Here is a 23,122-nt window from a genome sequence, read left to right on the forward strand (position 1 = left end):
AGTTTGCAGAGGCTCACAACCACAACTTGTTACTGGTGATCCCAAGACGGGAGCTACAGGATGCCAGCCAGAAGAACGTCCCCTGTCACAGTCGTCACCTCCTCACGCTGGGGTCCACACACAAGGGAAGCCCAGTGCACTATCCTGCCAAAGAACCTCTCAGACACCTCCGCAGCCTCCCTTGGCTTCCTCTGCTGCTGGGATTTTGGCTTGTCTTTTCTCTTCCTGCTCTTTCTGCTTCATCCTAATTATTCTTTTGAGTTCAGCATCATCTTACCTTCCCCATGCGTGCACTTGCCGCCAGCCGGGCCGCTAACACCCACGCGTCCCGCAGCCACCAGCAGGGCTCGGCACCCGAGCCCCCGTGTTCTCTTACAGGTGCAGCAGCTGTTTTTCCAGCTCATCCGAAAGCTGCATGTCCTTGGCAAACAGGTTACGACAGTCCTGCCTCTAACGCAGAGCACTGTCAAGCTAGGATGGGAGCACGGAGCGGGGAATCGGCTCTTACTAAACTCTACAGGGAAGGGGTGTAAAAAATGTTGTCGTGCTTAAGTCTCACTCAAAACTGGGCACTGCAAATACACTGTGGGGTTTTGTTTTTCCTTCCCGTTCTGATTTATAAAAAGGAAAAAAAAAAGTGTCAGAAATTTTAAGTAAGCCTAAGCCATACTAACTCGCGCAGACGCGCAGGGCCGCGCTCCCCAGCGCAGCGCGGCGCCACCGGGCCAGCCCGGCCCGCACCGCCCGGGCCGCCAGCAGCGCCCGCCCGCCCCGGGGCCGCTTGGCGGGGCAGGGGGCGCCCCGGCCCGCCGGCACCCCCGGCGGCTCCTGGGAAGGAAGGCGGAGCGCCGCCCGCCCGTCGCTCATGGCCGCCGCAGCGCGCCGCGGCCTGGCCGTGCTGCTGCTGGGCCGCCGCCCGCCGGCCTGGCTGCGCCCGCCGCCCGCCCGCGGCCTCCCCGGCGCCGCGGGGCTGGGGCTGCGGCCGGGGCCGGTCCCGCCGCGGGCCGCGGCCCCGCTCCGCGCCGCGCTGCGCCGCTACAGCCAGGTAGGCCGGGACGGGGCCTAAGATGGCGGCGGCGCGGGGGGAACCGGGCGGGGACCCTGCGGGCCGGGCGGGCCCGGGTGTCGGCGGCGGGACCGCGGCGCCCGGCCATCCCCGGCGGGGGCGGCCCGTCCGGCGGCTGCACGACACGAGCGGGCTGGGCCCGGGTGCCGACCCCCGGCCGCCGAGCGGCGGCTGCAGCCCGCGCCATGTGCCCGGCCCCGCTCCGCCGGCCTGGCCCTGCCCCTCCCGCCTGCCCCTCCGGCCTGGCCCTGCGGCCCCGCGGCCTGGCCCTCCCGCCTGCCCCTCCGGCCCTGCTCCGCCGGCCTGGCCCTGCGGCCCCGCTCCGCCGGCCTGGCCCTGCCCCTCCCGCCTGCCCCTCCGGCCTGGCCCTGCGGCCCCGCTCCGCCGGCCTAGCCCCGCGGCCTGGCCCCTGCGGCCCCGCTCCGCCGGCCTGGCCCTGCCCCTCCCGCCTGCCCCTCCGGCCTGGCCCTGCGGCCCCGCTCCGCCGGCCTAGCCCCGCGGCCCCGCTCCGCCGGCCTGGCCCCGCGGCCTGGCCCCTGCGGCCCCGCTCCGCCGGCCTGGCCCTGCCCCTCCCGCCTGCCCCTCCGGCCTGGCCCTGCGGCCCCGCTCCGCCGGCCTAGCCCCGCGGCCCCGCTCCGCCGGCCTGGCCCCGCGGCCTGGCCCCTGCGGCCCCGCTCCGCCGGCCTGGCCCTCCCGCCTGCCCCTCCGGCCCCGCTCCGCCGGCCTGGCCCTGCCCCTCCCGCCTGCCCCTCCGGCCTGGCCCTCCCGCCTGCCCCTCCGGCCTGGCCCTGCGGCCCCGCACCGCCGGCCTAGCCCCGCGGCCTGGCCCTGCGGCCTGGCCCTGCCCCTCCGGCCTGGCCCCCCGGCCGCACGGGGCCCGGACCCACCGAATGCGCCGGCGGAAGGCGCACGCTGCCACTCGGTGTTCTCTCCTCGGTGACAGGTTACAGATGCTCCTCCGCAGGAAGGTCACCTCTCGGAGCAGGAACACGAGTCACCCAAGGCAGAAAACGACAATGTCTTTCTCATCAGGGCACAAGGATTCCCCTTCTCCTGCACAGAGGAAGATGTGCTTACTTTCTTTGACAGTAAGGGAGTTAATCTTCCTGATTAACTGTTCAGTGTGGTGTTATTGAACCTAATAATTACAAGTTTACAGAAAGAATATTTAAAATCATTAGCTAAAGAAAGATCAGTTGTTAATACTACTGTAAAATTATTCACAATTTATGCATATAAAACAAATATTCAGCTTCCTGACTACTGGAAGATGACTAGAAACTCGTCAGTATGGAGTTTCATGTTTAGCTGACCATGCCTTTCCCTTCTTAGTCGGTGTTTCTGCTTTGATCCAGTTTCAGGTGTTCCTTTGAACACCACTATGGTTGGCTTTTCCCCCACTGCCTTCCTTTCAACTAACTGAAGGGTCTTGATAATTTATTAGTTAAAACTACAGTGCTGCTTTTGGAGCCCCACTAATAGGCTTGTGCAGGACTGATCCTTCCATACTGTAATATGGAATGTTACGGTATCCTTACAGAATAGTCATAGATAGGTACAAGTTCCTAAATGGTTTAATAACCTGCTGAGCTAAATCAAGTCAGTTCGAATTCTGAGGGGAAGGCAAATACAGCAGGTAGAGTATGACTGACTGAAAGACTGAAGTATTTGTTCCAGATGTCCAATACCTCAGAAACAAGAAGTTTCCAACAATATGGGGAAATAAATCTTACAGTTATACAGCTGTGGAAGATAATGGACATCAAATGAGCTTCTCCATGTTGTGTTTTAGAGCTAAGGTTAGAAATAGGAGTCTCACAGCCTTTGTTTCAGGACAGTGTTTTGCACTGCTGAGGGAAACCGCTATAAACAGAATATTCATTTTTTAACTTCAATTGGAAGACCCCCACATTTGATGCAGTTGCGTCTGTTTCTGTATCGTGTGTTCCCTGACTTCTAGGCTGTAGAATTCGAAACGGTGAGAACGGCATACACTTCCTCTTAAACAGGGATGGGAGACGCAGGGGAGATGCCTTGATCGAGCTGGAGTCGAAAGCAGATGTCCGGAGAGCACTGGAAAAACACCTGCGGTATATGGGCCCACGCTACGTGAAAGGTGGGTTTGAAATGACACAAGTTACTTTGGAAGAAAACTCATGATAAAGTGGCTAAGAACTGCTTGGATAATAAAACAGCCTGGTGTGAGGGGGCAGAGTGGAGAGGTGCAGCATGTAGAACAGAGCAACAAACTGGCAAACCAGGCACCGTTAAGCCATAGTTCCTAAACCAGGGAGGAAAAGCAAAGTGGTTCATGCAGCAAGGGGTGCCATTGCTGGACCAGGGAGTGTGGGGTGGGGGAAGAGACCTCATCAAGTTTTGGGGCGGGGGGATGCTGCCTTAGAAGGCAGCCTGCAGGGTGCCACCTTGTGCGGACAGCGAAGGGAAACACGTTCTGTGCCCGTATTCCCCGCAGTTTTTGAAGTACACGACAGCGATGTGGAGAGCTTGCTACAGAGCCTGCGGGACGAGTCACAGGCCATCAATGATGGAGTTGTAATGCTCAGGGGCCTTCCATTCAGCTCCACGGAGGATGACATCGCAGATTTTTTCTCAGGTAACTCAGCCTAGTCTGTGCTCTCCAGCTATGAGGTGTTTACTCCTCCACATTCATGCTTTGCTGGGCTGCTGTTTCTTGAACAACTGCAAAGTCACATGTGCAGCCTTAAGCACCCTGCAGAGTTGCTGTCTCCCTGCAGCTAAAAGCAGCTAAAGCTTTCTGGACAAGCTTTTGGCAGCAACATTTTCCTGTACCTGTGACTTTCTGCAGACCTAACCTAGGATCAGTGCTCGCAGCACTCTTTGGGGGCAGGGCAAGGAAAGAGAGGCACCTAGATCCTACTCTACGCAGTTGGATTGCTACCAGTGCATAATTTGGCAAAGTCAAGAGGGGAAATAAACATCTATATGATAGTTAAAGTACAAATGTATATGCACAGGTATTCACAGTTGTGTGATCATGGTGGCAAGATCACATATGCCACTGTAAACATTTGGTTTTCTCCAATTAGTGGCTCTTCCATGGTTTTGATACTTAACTGCACCAGCTCTCAGCTGAGCAAGTACTGGACAGCACTGGTGCAGGCACAGGTGCGCACATTGCACACCCCATGCTGGGCATTCCAGTGGTGCTGCCTGCGTTCGTTAGGAAATAGGCCTCTCTAGGCTGTGCAAAATTGACATTTCTTTAGGTAAAGTTTAGGTTGTAGACTGAACCAAAACCAGTTCCACACACCAACTTCTTCCAGTCCAGGTGTGCACACACACAGAGGCCTCCAGCAGTAAGGCTTGTAATAACCAACACGACACCAAAAGCAAAGGCCACCAACAATCAATTTTTGAATTGATAGCCATTGGTTATGTTTAAAGGAATCTAGTAGCACAGCTATCGCAATGAAACTACACGGGCAGCGCTGTAGAGCAACTACTTCTATTTCTTTAGGAGCTTGGGGAGACCCTTTGAGAAAGTAAAAAGGTGCAAAAAGGCATTCCTGAAAAATCGGTGTAGGAGCCCAGCCCAGTGTGCATTGTGTCATGTCAGATAGGGCACTTTACTGGATTACAGGCTCCCTAGAAAGATACTATACAGCACAAACATGTGCACTTAGTTTGACCTGGGTTTTAAACAGATGGAGAAAAAATTACCATAATAGTCAAGAACATTTGTGCCCTGGACCTCCTTCTTGTCTAGAACTTGAATTCATTTGTTGGTTTTGTAGTTTCTTGAAGCCTCAAGTGAATTCATTATTGGCAGTTAAGGCTTCTTTGAAAACCAACTGAGCCAAATCCAATACATTGAAACTTTAAAAAGTTTTTAAAAAAAGGTATTTTGGTCAGCAGTTGTTTCAGAACTAGGTAACTGCTGGATTAGCTTGCCAAAAGCAGAAGAGGAAGGGAAGAGAGGGCTCTTACAGCTACGGCACAAGTTCCTGACAGTGCAAATGCCTCTTTCTCCCCACCCGTTTACAGGTTTGAAAATAACTGACATAGCTTTCGTCTACCGGGGAGAAAGAAGAACAGGAGAAGCGTTTGTGCAGTTTGCAGCTCCCGACATGGCAGCTAAAGCCCTGTCACGACACAGGGAATATATGGGCAATAGGTACGTGCTTTGTGGGGTTCCCGAGCGGGGAAGCACCTGGTACGAAGCACCCTGTGTGCCTGACAGCTGCCTTCTTACCGGCTCAAACAGCCCGTGGTGGGCTGCCCCTACTGCAGTTATTATGAAAGATGCTTTTGTCATCAATACTCCTAATAGCCAGAACTCAAGATTTTAGATTCAAATTTCAGAAGTCATTGCCACATCTTTCTAAGACTGTTACTTTGTGGCTTACAACATTTTTATTTTAATACTGTCCTCCGAAATACTCTGTATAACCCCAGTGTTGCCTCCTGTGCTGATTTTTTTTTTTTTAGGAACCTTGACAAAATCAGAGAAAAAAAGATGAAGCCTTTTACAGGCTTCTGTGCTCTGCAGAGGCACCTTCAGCACTCATAGTGCACGGGAAATTTGGGCCTATCAGAAAGTGGGGGGTTTTTGGTTTGTTTGGTTTGGTTTTGGTGGGGTTTTTTTGTTGTTGTTTGCTGGGGTTTTTTGTGGGTTTTTTTTTTTTTTTTTAAGTTTTCCTGCAGGCAGCCTCATCCCAACAAAAACGAGCAGTCACATTCAGAGGAGGCAACACTGGGTGAACACCACCTGCCCAGTCACAAACACAAAGACATTTGCCCCGGCTGGGTTCCCACACGTCCCCTCACACGTCCCACAGGTCCAGCCCCCCCTTCCCTTCCGCGCCACGTCGGGTGCTCTCAGTGTCTCCCTCCGAGAGAACGCTGCCCAGGCACAGCTCCCCACTCACCTCTGCCTCGGGGCGGCTCGCGCTGCCGGCTGACGCACCATCCGTGACCTCTTTGGTGAGCACATCCACCTGGGTGGGTGCTCTCCTTGCTCAGGAACCCACATTTAACAGCCCTTTGCCAAAACGCTGAGCCCTGTGCCGTTAGCTTTTCACAGAGTCCTCTCCTCTCTCAAGCACAAGCATAAACAGCTTTTTCCCATAATCCTGAGCTACACTCAGGGGAAAGAAAATTTTTCTTTTAACCTAATTAGGCTTCTAATTTTCCCTAAATACCCCACTAAGTTCTCTTGCTGAATATCAGATGCTGAGAGACCTCTCCAAACTCTGCCACTTACAGTACACAGCATCAACTTCCTGCTCCTCATCTGCATTTCCTTTTATTTACACCCGCCCATATTAAAACAGCTGCTCTTTAGGGGTACCCTATGATTGAATTAACTGACACACTTTCTTGCCCTACAGAATTAATTAATTAATTAATTAATTAAATTTAATTACTTCTCAATCAGCCTTTTTTTGGTCACGCTAGAACACGAGCTGATCTGGCCCACCCACCCGTTTCTGTCATGAGCCAAGAAACAGTGTTTTCCAAACCTGCTGTCACCTTGTGCTGGATCACTTGCTCGGGCTGAGGCTGGAGCTGTGTCCAGCGCTGAGTGGGACAGCCCCCGGGACAGCTGTGCCCCCTCCTTCAGCACATCCTCGTGTGGCACCCTTAGTTCAGTCTGTGTGAGGCTCAGCTGGGGAGGTGACTCTAAGGAAGGGTTCTGGGGCACGTAGCTAGAAATACACGGCATTATAATTTTATACTTCAGCTAGAGAAGCAAATAAGTGCTTGGATTTTTACTCTTTTCTGCAGTGTAAGGGGATTTTGGTGGAGCCCCTTAATGCTCCTTTACATAGTGGTGTATTACACTCACAACTTTACACAGCCCCCCCCCATTACATTTTATCTCCTCAATTTCATAGCAATACATACAAAGCTTGTGGCGCTACTGAAGTTTTTAATATGACCCTGTGCATCTTCGGTGTCTGCCCGTTTCATTAATCAATTTTTTGTGGAGTTGGGTGTGTGGTGTTTTTTATTTTAGGGTTTGTAGAAATTGGAGTAGTGCACTTCTCAGAGGTGCAGCGAGAGGAAAGCAACCTCAGCACTTCTCAAAAGGAAACATAGAATTTAAAGAAATGTAGAACATTTTTCAAAGTAAACCTGTATTTCTGGAACAAAACGTAATTTTGGCTTGTATGCAGTTTTATTTCTTCTACAAAAACTCTCTATACACTGTGAACGAAAGACTTTGCCCAGACCCAGCTGGTAGTGTGTCTGACAACATGTGGGGTTATACAAGAGAGCAGCTGTCATTGCAAGTTGAGAAAGGGTTTCATAGAAATAACGGTGCAATTTAAATGAATTAATTATTCAGAACTGTTGCTTGCCATACCGTAGCTCTCACACCTGGTACGTGAATGGAGCTGAAACAGGAGCAGGTCCTGAAGTAACGGTACCTGCTCAAACCCCGGAGCTCTTTGCGGAGGCACAAGGTGTGCTATGTAACCTTTTCCTTTGCGTTCCAGATACATAGAGGTGTATGTCAGTAGAAAGCATCAAATGCAAAGGCACATGCCGTATCACAGGCAGATGATGACCTACCCCAAAGTGAGAAAAGAACATGAGTCCATTTCTGAAGAAAGGGGATGGAGCGACACGGAAAGCTCTGATGCTGAAGGAGAAAATCGTGAGTCCCTCTGTGTCCTGTGTGTTCTTTAGGAAACCTTCATTTTACCCTTGTTGTCTGCTGTGAGCGTGACCCTGCCTGGCTACAGCTTTCATGTGAGGGAGGGGATAATTGGAAGCATTAATGATGGGTTTTTTTCTCCACTTCACAGAAGTGTGCGGAGAAGGAACAGAAAGCACCAGGCGCATTTTAGAATCCGAGAGCATCTCGTCACCACTGCACTTTGTCCACATGAGGGGTTTTCCTACCCAGACTAGTGCACAAGACATAATCAATGTGAGTACCAGGAAAACTAGGAATGAAATTAGCTTGTCATTACCACTGCAGCCCTTTAATTAATTGCTACAGATGAAGTGAGTTAAAGTTTTTACTTGATCTGTGTCTGTGTCAGCCCTCAGGGCTGCAGGGCTTCGGGCTGAATGTGTTCGGAAGCCTGAGCTGTCCTGTTGCTGGGGGTGACGGGCTCCCCGGGGAGACAGGCAGACCCGCAACGCGCTGGGCTCTGTAAGCGGAGCAGCTGGCAGCTCGCTGGGCTGTCCTGACTGACCGCCCCTTGGACTTGGGTGGCCGTTCGCCACCTTAGATTTCAGAGTAGCTGACCGTACAATAACGAATTCCAGAATGGTTTATTGTTAACTGTACTTTGTTTTAATAGCATACAGCATCACAAAGCTGACATACCAGCACTTAATGACTTTGACATGCACAGAACATGTGCTGCCTGAGAATTTTTGTTCTGTGAAGAATCGCTCTGCCAGGAGCTCGCAGAGGGTGGGCAGCTGCGCACCAGGGGACAGTTGGGTGTCCCTCAGCCTCCCCCGGCCAGAGAAGGGGGGCTTTTGCTGCTCAAGAGTTCAGAACTCCCACAGCTGGACATGTTTTATGAGTAAAAACATCAAGTTTCTCAGTGGAAGAGTGTGTTAGTGGTTTGTTGTTTCTTTCACACCAAACATTTTTGGTTTTCTTCCCTTCAGTTTTTTGCTCCCCTGAAGCCCACAAGGATCATGGTAGAATACAACTCTCATGGAGACGCCACAGGAGAAGCGGACGTGCACTTTGAGAGCCACGAGGACGCAGTCGCTGCAATGGCTAAGGAGGGGTCACAGCTGCGTAAGTACGGAGGAGGGGGTCTGACAACCCCAGGTCTCCGATTCTCGGCTCGTTTGGCACAGCTTGTCGGCTGCTGTCAACACCCTGTGCAAAAGAACGGTCTTGCTCCCGATTACACAGGCTTCCTCTCTCAAATTGTTCCCCAGAGTGCAGTGCCATTGAATTATTCCTGAACGGACATCCAAAGGTGAAACAGAACTGCTAGTGACAGTGGCACAGCCTCAAGTTTGGTAAGTGCATCCTTTCTTCCCTGTTGATCCTTTTCCATTGTTAACAACGGCTGCCTCAGGCTTATTATTGCTGATACTTAGTGTTTCAGTTAGCTTAAAGGATAAAATTCCGCATGGCTGAAGGCGAGTGTCACGATTTATCTGAGGTTGGGCACCGAGCCCAGACATTCTGGCCTGCAAATCCAGGTTCTGCAGGGAAGAACCCCTGCGGCGATGGGCCCAGCCAGGCAGGAACCTGCCCGTCCAGAGCTGAGGGGCCCCACACAGCTTTGCAGTTTCCCGCTCCCCATAAAGCTGTGCTGGTGTGATTGGTTCAAGGTTCGAAGCAGGGGTGTTCCTGGCATGGAGGTGGAAATGGCTGAACGTTGTCCAGGGCCTGGGGTGACAGTTCGGCTTTTGCTTTATCGTCACAGACAACAGAGTTTGACAAAAGTAACATTGTTTGGGTTTGGGGTTTTTGGTGGTACTGGTGGTTTCTGTTGGGGTTTGTTTTGGTTTTTTCTTGTTTCGGTTTGGGGCTTTTTGTCGTTTGTTTTGGTTTTGTTTTTAATCCATCCGCTCTTTCAAAACCAGGCTGTCATGTTTTACACGGAGGGGGGTCCCGTGCCAGAAGAGTTTTTGGATTGTTGTTGCAAGTAGCCTGTGTATCTGTCCTTGAGGTTTACAAGAAAAGAATTGCATGAAAGCAACAAGCAAGGTAGTGATTTATCTTTTTTCTTTCTTTTTAGGCCAAAGTGAACACATTCCGTGGGTATGAGCATAAAGATCGAGCGTGAGTGTTGCTGCTCAATAACAAAGATACACTGTATATGTTTTAGAATTGTGTAAAAGCATGTAATAAATTTTGTTGATATCCTGTGGAAAGATTGGCTGTTGCAAAAGCAGAAGCAGCTGTACCAGAGGAATGGAAAATGCAGCAGGACAGAGCAGTTCTAGTCTCCAGCTGCATCATGGTGTAGAAAGCATTAATGTAACACCGATATTAGCAATTAACAAAACCAGACCGATTTAAGTTCCTCACACACAGAAGGCAGCAGGTGCACTGTGCAGTACAGCCAGTACCTCATCCCTCCGCCACGCTGCTCTCAATCTGCACATCTGTCATCCGTTAGCGGTTTTGAAATACTTTCAAACACATAGTGAAGCAAAATGGGATGGAAAGACCACTCAGGACACAGGATACAGATGATCAGGTTTTTATTTTTGTGTGGAACAAAATTAACATTAGGGAAAAAAAAGCCTTCCATCCCGCCCCCCCACCAAACATCCAGGTGTGAACCCACACTCCAGCATTACGAGCAGCACCTGAGCAAACCAGCCTTGGACATTTGCAGCATCACAAGGCGAAACATCCAGTTCTGCCAGGCAGAAACATCCCCGGAGCCCAGGACAGCAGGGAAGAGGCTGGTGCCGGCACAGCTGGCACAGCTGGCAGCCACAGTCTGACCTTCCTAAATGCCCCTGTGCCTCACAGCAGCCAGAGCTTCACTGCGAGGGTTCCCAGTGCCTCCCCAAAGGGCTCCCCGGTACAGATCTGTGAGTGCAGGGACCCGCCAGCAGCAGCCCCGCTCTTCACACCGATGAGTCGCAGCTCACCTGGGACAAGCCGAGCAGCGGCCGCTCCTGCCAGCAGAGCCCAGGGCTGGGTACAGCTCACAAATGAGCTCTGGAGCTGCAAAAGCTGCACATGCCGACATTAAAATGATTTACATTAAGTGCCTGGTTTCCAGTTTAGTCCTCCAACATGGAAATTGTTTGGGTCACACTTTCTCCTGGGGGATGAGTCACTCTGGGTTTGGATGCAGGAATTTGCCATCTCATATGTGTACGGTACATACACAAAACTATTAAATTCAATAAATTCAGTATTGTATCTGCTGTCTCAGGCCTTGAAAGCAGTGTGCCCACACCTGAATTCTAGGCTTTTCAAATTGCAAGACTATTTACAGTTCCTAATCTACCTTAAGGAACAGCTGCAAGGAAACGCAGGTGGTAATTATCACAAGAGAAAAAAAAAAAAAATCAGAAATGAAAAGCTATTTAAAGTTGCACCCCCAGTGAAGTGCTCTGGCTCCAAAGGGCACCAAGAGGAGCTGGAGAACTCGGGTGGCTGAATTCACCGAGGCCTCCAACGAGAAGAGAGTAATTCCTGGTACAAGCTCTAGCGCCCACCACGTACATACCCACAGCTCTGACGCTTTGTAGTGTGGTTCCAGCCAGCCTCATGAACAGAAAATCCCCTCAAAGGAATTAAACCACTAACCCCTAATAAAATTTGTACAAACCAAAATGCATTTGTCACATACAAATACAGCAGTTTGCTATGGACTACAAAACATTCTGTGGTCTTGAAAAACTGAAGTAGGATTCCAGTGTAAACCAGACCAAACAAGACAGGGCTGTGCCGCGTGCTTTATGAGGGAGCTGCCACCACTTTTGGAGTAACATACAATTCCTTGAGGTAACAGCAACAAAGAGTGATGTAGCATGAACTGTGAAACCTCTTTAAATGGTGTTTCAAATTCAGATTTCAAGGAGGTGAAAAACATTCTGATTGCATCTTGCCTTCCTTTTGATCTAACAACAAAAAGTGAAATACCAGGTTTATTCAAATGACCTTTTCACATGCACAAGGGGGAGCGGTGGATACAAGTGGCCCTAAACCTGTGTGGTGATGAGGATTTGCTATTTAAACGCTGGGGAATCCACTTCTGGGGTTGCCACATGCAGAGGGGAAGCACAGCTGCGGCCGGGGGCCGGGACCCCCCCTTACGGCACCCCTGTGCCAGGTCAGTGCAGCTCCCCAGCTCTCGCGTCGTGCACCCCCAAAACCACCCACCCGCAAGCCCCTGAGATACAGAACTTTCACAGCTTTGTTTGATTTTGTGATACTGATTTGCAGAGCAGGCCAGAGAGCTGAGCCAAAGAAACCAAGCTCTCAAGTGTTTGTTGGCATCTCACCTGCCCTTCAGCGCTGGGCCCTGGAGCAGCACAGTCGAGCCAGATTGTCCAAGGCAACAGGGAAAGGGGGATGATATTTCAAGTGCAGCCAGACATGAGGATTAAAAATGCTCCCATTTTGCTTCCAGAGCCTTTGCTCAGCAGCAGCACGCTGTCACGCCACACACCTGGGGACAGAACGTTCCCCACTTGCACACAGACACCCACACAGACACAGCTCGGCTCTCGCGGTGCTGGGGCTGCTGCGCACACCTCGGGGCCACGTCACACGGGGTCCCCAAAGCAGCTCCCCAGCACTAGCTCGGTCTGAGAGCTGGCAGGTTTTTGTACGGGGAAGGCTCAGGCTGCTCTGTTCTAGTTGCACAACACTCAACACCAGGAAGCTGCCTCCCCTCTGACCTCCAAAGAACAGAGGCGAGTGTCTGCACATTGCCCCGAACAACTCCAGAAACCATCCTCAGCTACAACTACTTTGCTGTCTGCAGCCAGCCCTGCAAGGGACTGCTGGAATACTGCTGCATGAGCTGCTTGTGACAGGGGTTGCAGACACGCTCGGGGTTGATACTGGAGGGGAGAGGCAGCTCGTGCGCCGAACAGGCTTCGCAGAAGATCCCGCCACAGTTCTTGCAGATGTTCTGAAATGCAGGAAGAGGATGGAGACATTAGAGACACTCAAGACACAAGCAACACAAAACAAATGTTATGTTTTCTCTCATTAACATTCGGTCAATGCAAATACTCTACCGGGCTACAGAAAGATGCTTAAAGCCCCACTCTTGTCCCCTCTAAGGCCAGCAGCCTGCTCCTGTGCTCAGGACCAGGCTCTAACAAAGCTCCTTGGGTCAGAGCAGAGCAGGCAAAGGCTTGTGCTGAAGCAGGTCTGAGTTACCAGTAATGAACCATTCAGATGTTCATTCATTCAGGCTAGTTACACCTTATATTTTGTCACAAGAGATGTGTACAGAGTCTGGCCACATAAATACACTGGAACAAGGCTGCCCTGAGAAGTGTATTTAAATGTGCACATACATTTGGAAATGTATCAATGTTGGATGTAAAACTGGGTCATTTGCTTGCTTTGAACTCATGCATTTTCTCAAGGTAAACACGGGAATGGCAAAGACTAGAAGTCCTACAGAGTTCCCACATGCAGAACTAAGTCTGGATGAAGGCAGCACCGCCGCTGAACACCCTTTCGGTAACTCTCCTGTAATCCCTCTAGAGTTAGACTGTAACACGGGAGAGGCCAAGCCACAAAAAAAGAATAAAAATAAGAGAAAGAGGCAAGGTGGCTCAAGTGCAGAAATAACAAGTGTTAACCTCTCCTATTCTCACTTCTGTTTGATCCCAGAAATAAAAAATCACCTAGCTAAAAAGGGACGAAGCAATAAACCACTGAAGGCAGAGCAGGCTGAGGAACCCTCAGGCGACCTCCGTTTCTTACATTTGCCTTAAGGGTAAAGTGGACTTGAGCAAAGGGCTCATTTCTTTGTTCCAAGTCACCAGTGCCAAATCTGTGCTATTTGAAAATGAAAATAAGAGGAAATGTACATCCACCACGTGGCAGAGATGACAACACAAGCCCTTGGAGTTACCTTTTTTTTGCTGTGGCTGCTCTCCTCCCGGCAGAGCTGGCAGATCTCAGTGTTCCCAGGTCCTGACAGCTGTTCCTAAACCCAAAGTAAACCCCAAGACATTGTGCCCTACACGGCACCTGTATTGCAGCTCTGTGCTGGGCCGGGAGCAGCCGGGAGCGCGCGGCTCCGTTTGCAGCTGAGCTCAAGGCTGCAGGCCCAGCAACAGCACAGGAACTCAACACCTTTTTCAGTGTGAAAAAAGAGCTGACAGACGCAGCCATCCCCAGCAACAGGGCACATAGGGAGTGTTGCAGCATCCCGTTGCTACGGCTCTACCCGTGCTTTGCCAGGGCAGAGAGGTCAGACTGGTCAGCTTGGTATGTACGGAAAAACCAGAACAAAATATCCCTTCCCTCTAACCCACACAGCACCTGGCAAAACCCCAGCCCAGACCAAGCAGGTTAAACACTGCCATTTTCACAAATGCTACATTATATTATGCTTTCATTATTCTTTTTACTGACACCAATCCAGGAAAGGCATGGGGCTAAGCAATCATAAAAAGGGTTAATATTAGTTTAAAAAAGAACACCACAGTTGTGCTAAGGAGGCAACAGCGAGCTCACGTAGGTGCAGCCCTACCAACTAAGAGCCTTTCTACCAAGATAAGCTCCTCTCTTCCTCTAAGGAACGATTGCTGCTACGGACTCTGCAGACAAATCCCCTCAAACGCAAAACCCAAAGCACAAACTTGAGGGAACTTGGGCCAAGGAAGGTGCTGCAGCCACCCCACAGCTCCCTCAGTACCCTGCCCTTCAGCATTTCAAAGCAAGAGAAGAAATCACCAACCTGCTCTTCCTGCGTGCTGCTCGGTAACCTACAAGAGAAGAACACCGTCACTTCGAGCTGGCGCTTCAGTCACCGCTATGTTTAAGAAAAACATCTGGAGTATCAGCAAATTCCCTCATCCTGGTTTTCAAATCCTACCCATACAGATTTTGGGGTTTGTTTCTTTAAAGCCAGGCTGCCCAGTCTGCTCCCGAGAGATGAGGCGTCCGTAAGCCGGGTCAGGCAGCCGGGAGAGGCGGCACGGAGCGGTGCTGCTTGGGCAGGCTGCGCCCCTGCGTACGTGGGAACTTGTAAAATGCCTTCTGAAGAGCATAGAAAATGGAGCATGGACACATTAAAGACTGTTTAGAGGGTACAAACAGTTTAAGACTAGCTCTAAACGTATTACTGCAAAATGTTTGAGCCCCTACAATTTCTGTGAGCAGGCAACAGTAACAGCACGTTACAAAGCCTTGCAGATAAACTGGCAGGCTGGCACTCACGTGGCTTGAACGGTCAAGGTGAACCAGGGCTAAAAAGCACCTAAGGCCTACAAGGTTTTCAATATCTGCTAAAGCAGATTTTAATTGAGCTTATGCTATTTTAAGACAATGCTCTTCGGATGAAGCCTGTATCGCACTCAGCACGCTGCCCGACGCTGCGTTTTCTCACTGATGTTCAGGGACTGCAGCCAGGCTGTCACCATCTCCGAGCCACGTCCTCCTCTCACAGAGCTCTTCTGTATCGGTGATATCCAGTTTGGAAACACGCTACCTGAACTGCATTTTTACATTACCATCTTCTTGAAATACTATTTCAAGTTCTCTTTTTGCCCAGAAACCACTATTTTTTGTCTCTAGAGGCCGCTGATCCACCAACCCTTCTCCTTGCCCTCACCAGTAAAGACATCCTCTCTGGAGACAAGTACCAAAGGTCCAGCTCTCCACAGGATTCAGTTTATGAAGGTTCATTAACTAAGAAAACTACGTAAACAGCAGATTTATGTAGAAACAAGTTCAAAGGTAAATGGGAGAGAGTGCTTTTCTGATCCAGAAGTGCTGATGGCAAGCAGCAGAACCTGCTCGTTCCCTTTGAGCTACGAAAATGAAGCCAGGAGACCTCAACAAAGGGTGTGAGGTTGAAAATCTTTCTTCGACAGGAAAGTTACGCTATTCCAAACTTCCTATCAGCAGAGAAATTAGAGAAGGGGAGAAGGACTTCGAAAGAAGAAGGCATAAATAAGATTTCCTCCATACTTGTGTGGCAGGACACTGTTTTCCTCTCTTGGCGACTGTTTCGGTTTAGCATTTTCTTCGTGGATTTTGAGCTTCCCGTCCTGCCAAAAGCAAACATCTACCGGTCAGTTGAACTGCGTTAAGATCCCAGTTTCCCCCACCACACTGCGAAGGAGACTTTACACGGATATTCAGGGAATGCCGATCTGCCCTCCTTGGTTCTGGGTGTATTTGGACACGGGAACACATACAAACACCAGTCCGCCCCAGGAGCGCTCTACACACTTTCCTGAAGTTGTGTCACATTTTAGAGATGGGCACTTAAACATGTCCAATGCTCTCCTTTTACTAGAGGACAAGAAACTTCGCAGTCACTATTTTTTATTTTCACAGCAGAGGTTGAAAAGGTAGATGGGCCGAGGAGGCTTTTTAAAAAGGGACCAGAGACAAACCCGCTCAGCCAGGAAAGGGAACGAATCCCGCGCAGGCGCAGCCAAGACCCGGGTCCCAGGCCAGGCGCAGCACCCCGCACCGCGACACGACCGTGCCAAACAGCCGCCGGCAGCGCGAGCCCCGCCGCGGCAGAACGACCCGCGCGGCTCGTGGCACAACACAAGGCTGTTCTGAAACGGGTTTTTTGCACGTCGGCCCATTTGTTGGTGGCGGGGGCCGTGCTGCAGCTCTCCCACGGGTAACGGAGAGCAGCTCACACCGTCCCCTGCACGGGGCAGCTGCTGCCCCACGGGTCCGACCGCCCACCCAGCGGGTCTGACTGCCCACCCAGCTGCTGCCCCGCAGGTCCGATGGCCCACCCAGCTGCCCCGCGGGTCCGACCGCCCACCCAGCGGGTCCGACTGCCCACCCAGCTGCCCCGCGGGTCTGACCGCCCACCCAGCTGCCCCGCGGGTCCGACTGCCCACCCAGCGGGTCCGACCGCCCACCCAGCTGCTGCCCCGCGGGTCCGACCGCCCACCCAGCTGCCCCGCGGGTCCGACCGCCCACCGCGGCGCTTGCGGGTTTCTTGTTTTCATTTCTACTGGCCAACTGCATCACACTCGGTTCCCGATTCCTTCTACTCAACTACAGCTGTTCTGCTACGGACTTTTTGATAAATGAACCGCGACGCATAAATAACTTCACAGAAATTATGTGTAATATGGGTTTAAAAAAAAAAAAAGAAAAACTGAATTATGCAGGCCAGGGGAGCCAAGTGAAAGCAGCTCTGAAGTGCAGCAGCACACGAGAACTCTGAAACGACACCTATTCACAGTCTCATGGTTACATGTTTTGTTCTCCAAAACAACTGTTTTACTACCAGTTCCCAGCAAAAGAGCCATTTCATTTTACAGAAAAAGCTGTACAGCAGATTTTCAATTTCGAAGGCAAATTTACTTCTAAAAAGGCAGTTTCACTTGGGGACTAGGAGTTTTTCTCTCGAGATGAACACTGCGCTTGGCTTTAAAAAACACTGAATTCATTAACGCAGCATCAAAAGAACACTAAGTGATGCATTATGCCCACAGAAGATCATTGGATCTTCCAAGTTTTACTATTTACCTCTTTCAGGAGAATTTCCCTTATTATGATGCAAAAAATAAAATGAGCAAGTTTGCTTTTGGATGTAACATGTACAGCATCTGACCTGTGTGACACTTGGGTTTTATTAAACTGCCGAAGGAAAAGCGCAGTCACTGTCAAGGTTTTGCAGGTACCCAGCTTGGAACAGGAAACCTGTGTTCTGCAATCCAGCATTATGCTTGCAATATTTATGTGAGGCTCCAATAATTAAAGTATCTTTTTAGCAAACGTAAAAAATGTTCCAGAGCTCTTTTTAGTGTGGCACATTAACAGTACATATTTTTATTGCCTAATAAAGCTCAGGAAAAGTAAACAAGCAAAATGAAACCATATTTAAAAAGCACAAGCCAAGACAAATAAAAGCCACCTTACCGGTCTCAGCCAGGCCTTTGCGCCTTGTTTGTTTTCTTGGACGCGCTGGTGACACTGGGACCATCTGTCTCTTTCCCGCTTCAGCTCCAGTTCGAGGTGGCTCCTAGAATTACGAGGTGGAATTGGGAATAAAGACCATGGCTCTGTAACACTCGACGTCGAGAGCTAGTGAGCTATTGAATCCTCTCGTTCCCTACAGCAACTGAACCCCAATTCAGGAGCTGAAAACTGCCACTGAATAAGTTTTCTCGCACTGTGTTAAGCCACAGTATGTCAGGATGGAAAATCTAAAAGTTTTTCATCTAATTCCAGCACAGTTTTGTGGGAAATCTGTTGACCCAATCTGCAAGTCTTTTAAAATCTAACCACTTGGCTATTCATCTATTACAGAACTGCTGACCAGTGCCCTGTTCAAAAAGACATTTTCTTCAGCATTACCCATTATCACCCTCATTAGTCCCCATACTGCTCCAACAGGTTTTTCTAAATCACTCATTATGACTATAGCCTCATTAATTACATAAGTGAGTAAAGCCGGTGGAGACAGAGCCAGGAATGAATCCTCGCCCATGCTGACATAGACCACCAAGCCACGGGAACTCTCGTGTATCAGCAGCACCAGCAGCCCCATTTCCTCTCCAGGGAACACGCCTGGAACCAGCCAACCTGCCACCCGCGCCGCTCTGAACACCCGTAACGCGGCACAGCCTCCGGGGAGGGAGGCTCAGTCCTTTCATACACCGTCCGGACTGAGCTTGAGCGAGAAAATAATCAGAACAAGTCCAACTGACACAAAAATATACTGATTTGCAGATGCTTCTCCCAGGCGGCTATGCTAATTCAGTCCAAGTGACTCAGCGCGAGGTGCATTTGCAGAGAAGGTGCCTTCCCCATTTCCACCCGAGAATGGCGCTGAGCTTGCCCATGCACACCCGGGCCCTTGCACAAATTTCTGATAAAAGCCATTTGCTGGCTTTGTGGTGGCCTCTAGAACCTTTTTAAAGAAGGAACAAAAAAGCTGTGTCAGGAGAGAAGGGGGACAAAAAGAGGGAGAGAAAAAAAAGCATCCATCAATGCTTTACACAATTCACTGCAGTGACCTTGCTACAAACAGAAGACCTCTCCTGCAGAAGGAGAGATGCTCCTCTATTTTAAGGTAAGAGGGTTTCTCTCTTTTCCCGGTACTGGTAAAGTGATGACACTGCAGGGAAAATGGGATACAGCTCTTGCCAAGTCCTCTGCATTGGGCTTCCAGCTTTTTGGTTGCCTCCCAGCAAAACTGACACCAATTTCAACTGGAAAAAGAAAAATAACAGCACTGTCTGTTTGACTGACAACCTGGACTGCCTTCCTTGCTCCTAAACCCTTCAGCGCTGGCACTGAAGCGCACATCCAGCTAACCCGGGTTCCCTAAGCGCAGCCTAGCCTGCGGCACGGCCTCGGGCAGACCGGGCTCTGCCGGCTTCCCCAACACGCGCTGCAGCTCGTGCGATCTCCGTGCTTCAGCTGGCAAAAGGGGTGATCACGCACAGATGCCCAACAAACCTAGGAGTGCAGAAAGCCTCCTCGGATGTTTCCGTGTTTAGAAAAATATCCTGATGTTTCATTTCCACCCAAGAGATGTTCTGCAACCTGCTTCTGATATTCCAGTGCCACAGAAGATTTGTACTTTCACTGGTGGTTTCGGCTGACCGCTTAGTGCTTTTGTATTTTCTTCCAATCTGATTTTTCTACTTGTACCTTTAAAGACATGCATATTAAAAGATTTGCCATCTCACAAATCGTTTCACCTCCCCAAAGTCAAGTCTGCCTGGCATCTAAAAAGACACTTGTCTCCCTCCACTCCAAACCCCGACCTTCCTTTTGCGATCGCCCTGCCTGTTTTCTGCTAGACGGAAATCGGCACAGCCCAGAAAATAGATTGGAAAAGGATTTATTCACCGCTGCCTGGAGAGCTCTTCCACTTGTAGCTGGAGGCTGTTGATTTTGTCGCCAAACTCCTGCTTGAAGAGCCGGTTGTCCTGCTGGGCCAGCTGCCGGTCCTTCTCTGCCTGTCGCAATCTGGATTTGAGCCACATGAACTTGTGATAAAAAACAAAAGCCATGGTGGGGAGGAAGACCGAGTTTAACCAACAAATAAAAAACGCAGTGAAAAGGTAAAGCCAAAAAAAGGAATGGTAAAAACAATGGAAAGGAGGAAAATATTTTAAAGAAAAGCAAAATGCAGGTGAACCAGGCAGAAGCTCAGATTTTCAATATTTTTTTATTCTATTACTACAGTTTACAGCCATTAGATGAAAAACATAAAACATTACTTTTATCCAGATTCAAAGCAAACCTCACGTACACAGAATTTTAAGTCAAATTGGATTTTAATGTACGTTACATTTCTGCTTTACACATGTAACTGGAACTTGCAACATAGGTTAGCTACTAGACTGAGAATTGGTGCATTTTCCTGGTCTCTCCCGCAGCCTCACTTTGCTCAGGCACCCGGCATCGCTGCGCCAGAGCATTTCTGCTTTGGGCCTGGCATCACAATTTGCCAGATCCTTAATTCTGTCTTATTTTAGCGTTACTGTGACAGCAAACAAACCAAACCAGCCTAACCCCTATTTCTACAGGAGAAATCTGGGGAGGGCCAGGGGAGTTAACTGCTCTAACCTGCTATTTGGATACCTCGATGAAAGCTTCCACCTTTTTATTTCTTTTTTTCTCTCCAGGTAGTTAAAACGCATTTCTAGTTAAAGGTTACTGAAGGTTAAGTTTCTAGTTTCAAGCTGGGCACTGTGTGGAGATTTAAACTGGGTCTCAAGTCCGCTTGTGTGCGGCAGCCCAGGGAACAAGCCAAGCGAGGGACGCGCGTGGGCGGGAGGCCGGGGCCCAGCCTCGCGGGCTGCCAAACGCAAGGCCGGGGCCCAGCCTCGCGGGCTGCCAAACGCAAGGCCGGGGCCCAGCCTCGCGGGCTGCCAAACGCAAGGCCGGGGCCCAGCCTCGCGGGCTGCCAAACGCGCCCGCGCGTGGGCGGGAGGCCGGGGCCCAGCCTCGCGGGCTGCCAAACGCGAGGCCAGGGCCCAGCCTCACGGGCTGCCAAACGCGAGGCCGGGGCCCAGCCTCGCGGGCTGCCAAACGCGAGGCCGGGGCCCAGCCTCGCGGGCTGCCAAACGCGAGGCCGGGGCCCAGCCTCACGGGCTGCCAAACGCGAGGCCAGGGCCCAGCCTCACGGGCTGCCAAACGCGAGGCCGGGGCCCAGCCTCACGGGCTGCCAAACGCGCCCGCGGGAAAACAACAGGTAGTCTTCCCCCGTTTGTGCCTCGCTGCCCCGAGGAGCACTACCCCACATGACGAAGGGGGAACTGGCACCAGAGAATTTTTACAGGCATCTCACCAGGGCAAAAAGTCCCTCGGTCAACATGGAAACTCCCCAAAACCTGGTTTTCTCAGAAGAATAAAAATAATCTCTAGGATGCCTTACAAACTGAAGCCTGTAACTGGCCAGCACGGTGAATTTCTGTGGCCACAGGGAAGAGCGTATTAGTTTACAATAGTCCAAGCTACAGTTACATAAAGTTTGCACTGGGGTGCTAAATTGGTGATGACTTTTCCTATGCAGAGCTGTTTCCAAGCTTTACTGTTCTTCCATTAGCAAATTCCATTTGCATTGAGCAACAGAAACAAGCAAATTAAAAAAGTAATAGCAAAAGGCAACTCTTCCTTTTAAACCACTAACAACTGAGACAAGAAATGGTCAAGTACCAAATTACCATTTCCGCTCCCCACCGCTGCGCACTTTGTTCCTTTCTTCTTTTATTTTTTTTTCTTTCTTTTAAACACTAGAGTATAAAGATCAGATTATTTTTCGGAAAACATTTAACTTGCCTTTCTAGGAAGAGGAGAGACCTCCCAAGAGAGCTCTCCTCAGCTTCCTTCTGTCCAGAAGAACCGCACCGTACGCCTAGAGGGGTTCGTGGCAGAGGTAGAAGGCAATGCAAAGGTCGGGAGGTTTCCACTGAACGTACCACGCTATCTAAGACACCTAGCTACTAATTCTGGACACATGAGGCTTAAAGGAACAAGGGTAAGTCCCACCCCGGTCACTAAGGCAAACCGTAGCAAGCAGTCCCGGTCACGAGCGGGCTGGTCTGGACGGTGACGAGCTGCCGAGCCGGGGCCGAGCCCGCGGCGGGGAACGGCTTGGGTACGCACACAACTACTTTCAACAACTTCCAGGGACGTATGTTTTTCACCTACTTCACAAAAAGGGTAAACACAGAAAACTAGTTGACTTTCCAGAGCTGGGCCAACACGATACGATCGGCTTGGCCACCGCACCGAGTACCCGCAAACGCTGAAGATGTGTGCTGCTGCAGGCGGCATCGCCGCGCCGCGATGTACAGAGCCACTAGCTCCCTTTCCTTATGCTGTTCTGGCGTGTTTATTGGCCAACTCATCGGTATTTAACACAGTTTAAATGGCAAAGTTAGGGATTTTTATACCCGACTAAATCTCTGAAGAAAAACCCACTGATTTTAAAAATTCGGCAAATTCCAAATCAACTTTAGGTGACAATTAACATTTTAATGGTTGCTTTTAGCAATTCTCAAGTTCTCCCCTCATAAATGAGTTCTGATGTCAGAGCTGTGAGGTGACCAGACATAAAAATGTCTAATGATGCTTCTGGATCAGTTTGTTTGCTGCACTGTTTAAGGTTTTTGCCTGTTTCACCAAATCCTTTTCACTGTATAAGTAAGTCAGAATGAGGATGATGAGGAAATGGAAAAATAAGAACAGCAAGAGAAAAAGAGCAAATCAATTAGCTGAATAGATACCATAAAACATTTTCAAACACACATTTTCGACACACAGAATGACCTGTTTTACAAAGAATCACTCACACTACAAACCCTAAAATGGTGTTAGTTCAGTGCATTGACTTATTCATTAAATAAGTCATAGACAATACACGTTGCTGAGACCTGTGCTGTCCCCTGGTTTTACTCAGAGCTGGCACCACAGTCAAGGTGATTCAAAGGACTGAAGTCCTGAACCTTTGGCCAAACCACTGCAAGGCCTGGTTTTGAGAACAGACCAAAGGGAAAAAGGAAACCTGCTCCTTCTCCAGTCCATCCGACTTCGCTGCTGGGAGCCCTCCTAACTTCATGAGGGTTAGTAACACAAGAGCAACATTAGGATGGAGCTCGCCCCAGTCCAAATGGATGTTAAACCTACGAGCTATCTTTGTGAGCTTCTCACAGCAGCCAGGCTGCCCTCTCATCTTCCTCTATTTGCTTTCATATGAGGATTTTTTTTTCCCCAAGATCGTCTTCCTCAGAAAGTACAAGGCTCAGACCATTTGGCCGTTCGTAAGGAAAATGGCTCAGTGTGAGGTATTTTTTTCAAAACAGTACCCAAGAGCTCTGGAATAACGCACAGCTCTGAGACTGGTCTTTGCTGCACGCCTGTCCTTCCTGCTCCCTCTGGAATACTGTCATTAACAGTCGAGCACTTGTCGAAGTTCA

At 50.3% G+C, this 23,122-nt stretch overlaps 2 protein-coding genes across 7 annotated transcripts in view; one reads left to right on the plus strand and one right to left on the minus strand.

Moving 5' to 3' along the window:
* Positions 1 to 858: 858 nt before the first annotated feature.
* On the plus strand, positions 859 to 9,916 carry GRSF1 (G-rich RNA sequence binding factor 1). The gene is made up of 10 exons (XM_065634956.1): positions 859 to 1,045; positions 2,010 to 2,154; positions 3,027 to 3,182; positions 3,540 to 3,680; positions 5,093 to 5,222; positions 7,552 to 7,712; positions 7,864 to 7,988; positions 8,687 to 8,822; positions 8,969 to 9,052; positions 9,781 to 9,916. Exons 1-9 carry the CDS (start codon positions 866 to 868, stop codon positions 9,025 to 9,027), a joined length of 1,233 nt encoding a protein of 410 aa, XP_065491028.1. The 5' UTR covers positions 859 to 865; the 3' UTR covers positions 9,028 to 9,052; positions 9,781 to 9,916.
* Positions 9,917 to 10,303: 387 nt separating this feature from the next.
* RUFY3 (RUN and FYVE domain containing 3) overlaps positions 10,304 to 23,122 on the minus strand; it is a 50,900-nt gene continuing 38,081 nt past the window's right edge. For 3 of the 6 annotated variants that reach the window (XM_065634949.1, XM_065634952.1, XM_065634953.1), the window contains exons 13-18: positions 19,545 to 19,664; positions 17,604 to 17,706; positions 15,675 to 15,754; positions 14,440 to 14,467; positions 13,609 to 13,683; positions 10,304 to 12,648 (exon numbers count right to left, since the gene is read on the minus strand). In XM_065634949.1, the coding sequence (XP_065491021.1) occupies positions 12,481 to 12,648; positions 13,609 to 13,683; positions 14,440 to 14,467; positions 15,675 to 15,754; positions 17,604 to 17,706; positions 19,545 to 19,664 (574 nt within the window). In that variant the 3' untranslated portion in view covers positions 10,304 to 12,480. Of the gene's footprint in view, positions 12,649 to 13,608; positions 13,684 to 14,439; positions 14,468 to 15,674; positions 15,755 to 17,603; positions 17,707 to 19,544; positions 19,665 to 20,841; positions 22,342 to 23,122 lie in introns of those variants that run through there. The other 3 variants (XM_065634954.1, XM_065634955.1, XM_065634950.1) reach the window with 2 other exon arrangements.

Source organism: Caloenas nicobarica, chromosome 4, assembly GCF_036013445.1.
Source record: "Caloenas nicobarica isolate bCalNic1 chromosome 4, bCalNic1.hap1, whole genome shotgun sequence".
NCBI classification, from domain to species: Eukaryota; Metazoa; Chordata; class Aves; order Columbiformes; family Columbidae; genus Caloenas; species Caloenas nicobarica.

Excerpts from the sequence above, each read along its gene's own strand:
- GRSF1 (XM_065634956.1), top strand. The coding sequence starts at position 866 with ATGGCCGCCGCAGCGCGCCGCGGCCTGGCCGTGCTGCTGCTGGGCCGC. Across the intron at positions 3,681-5,092 it reads CATCGCAGATTTTTTCTCAG|GTTTGAAAATAACTGACATA; the intron begins GTAACTCAGCCT and ends ACCCGTTTACAG. Across the intron at positions 8,823-8,968 it reads TAAGGAGGGGTCACAGCTGC|AGTGCAGTGCCATTGAATTA; the intron begins GTAAGTACGGAG and ends ATTGTTCCCCAG.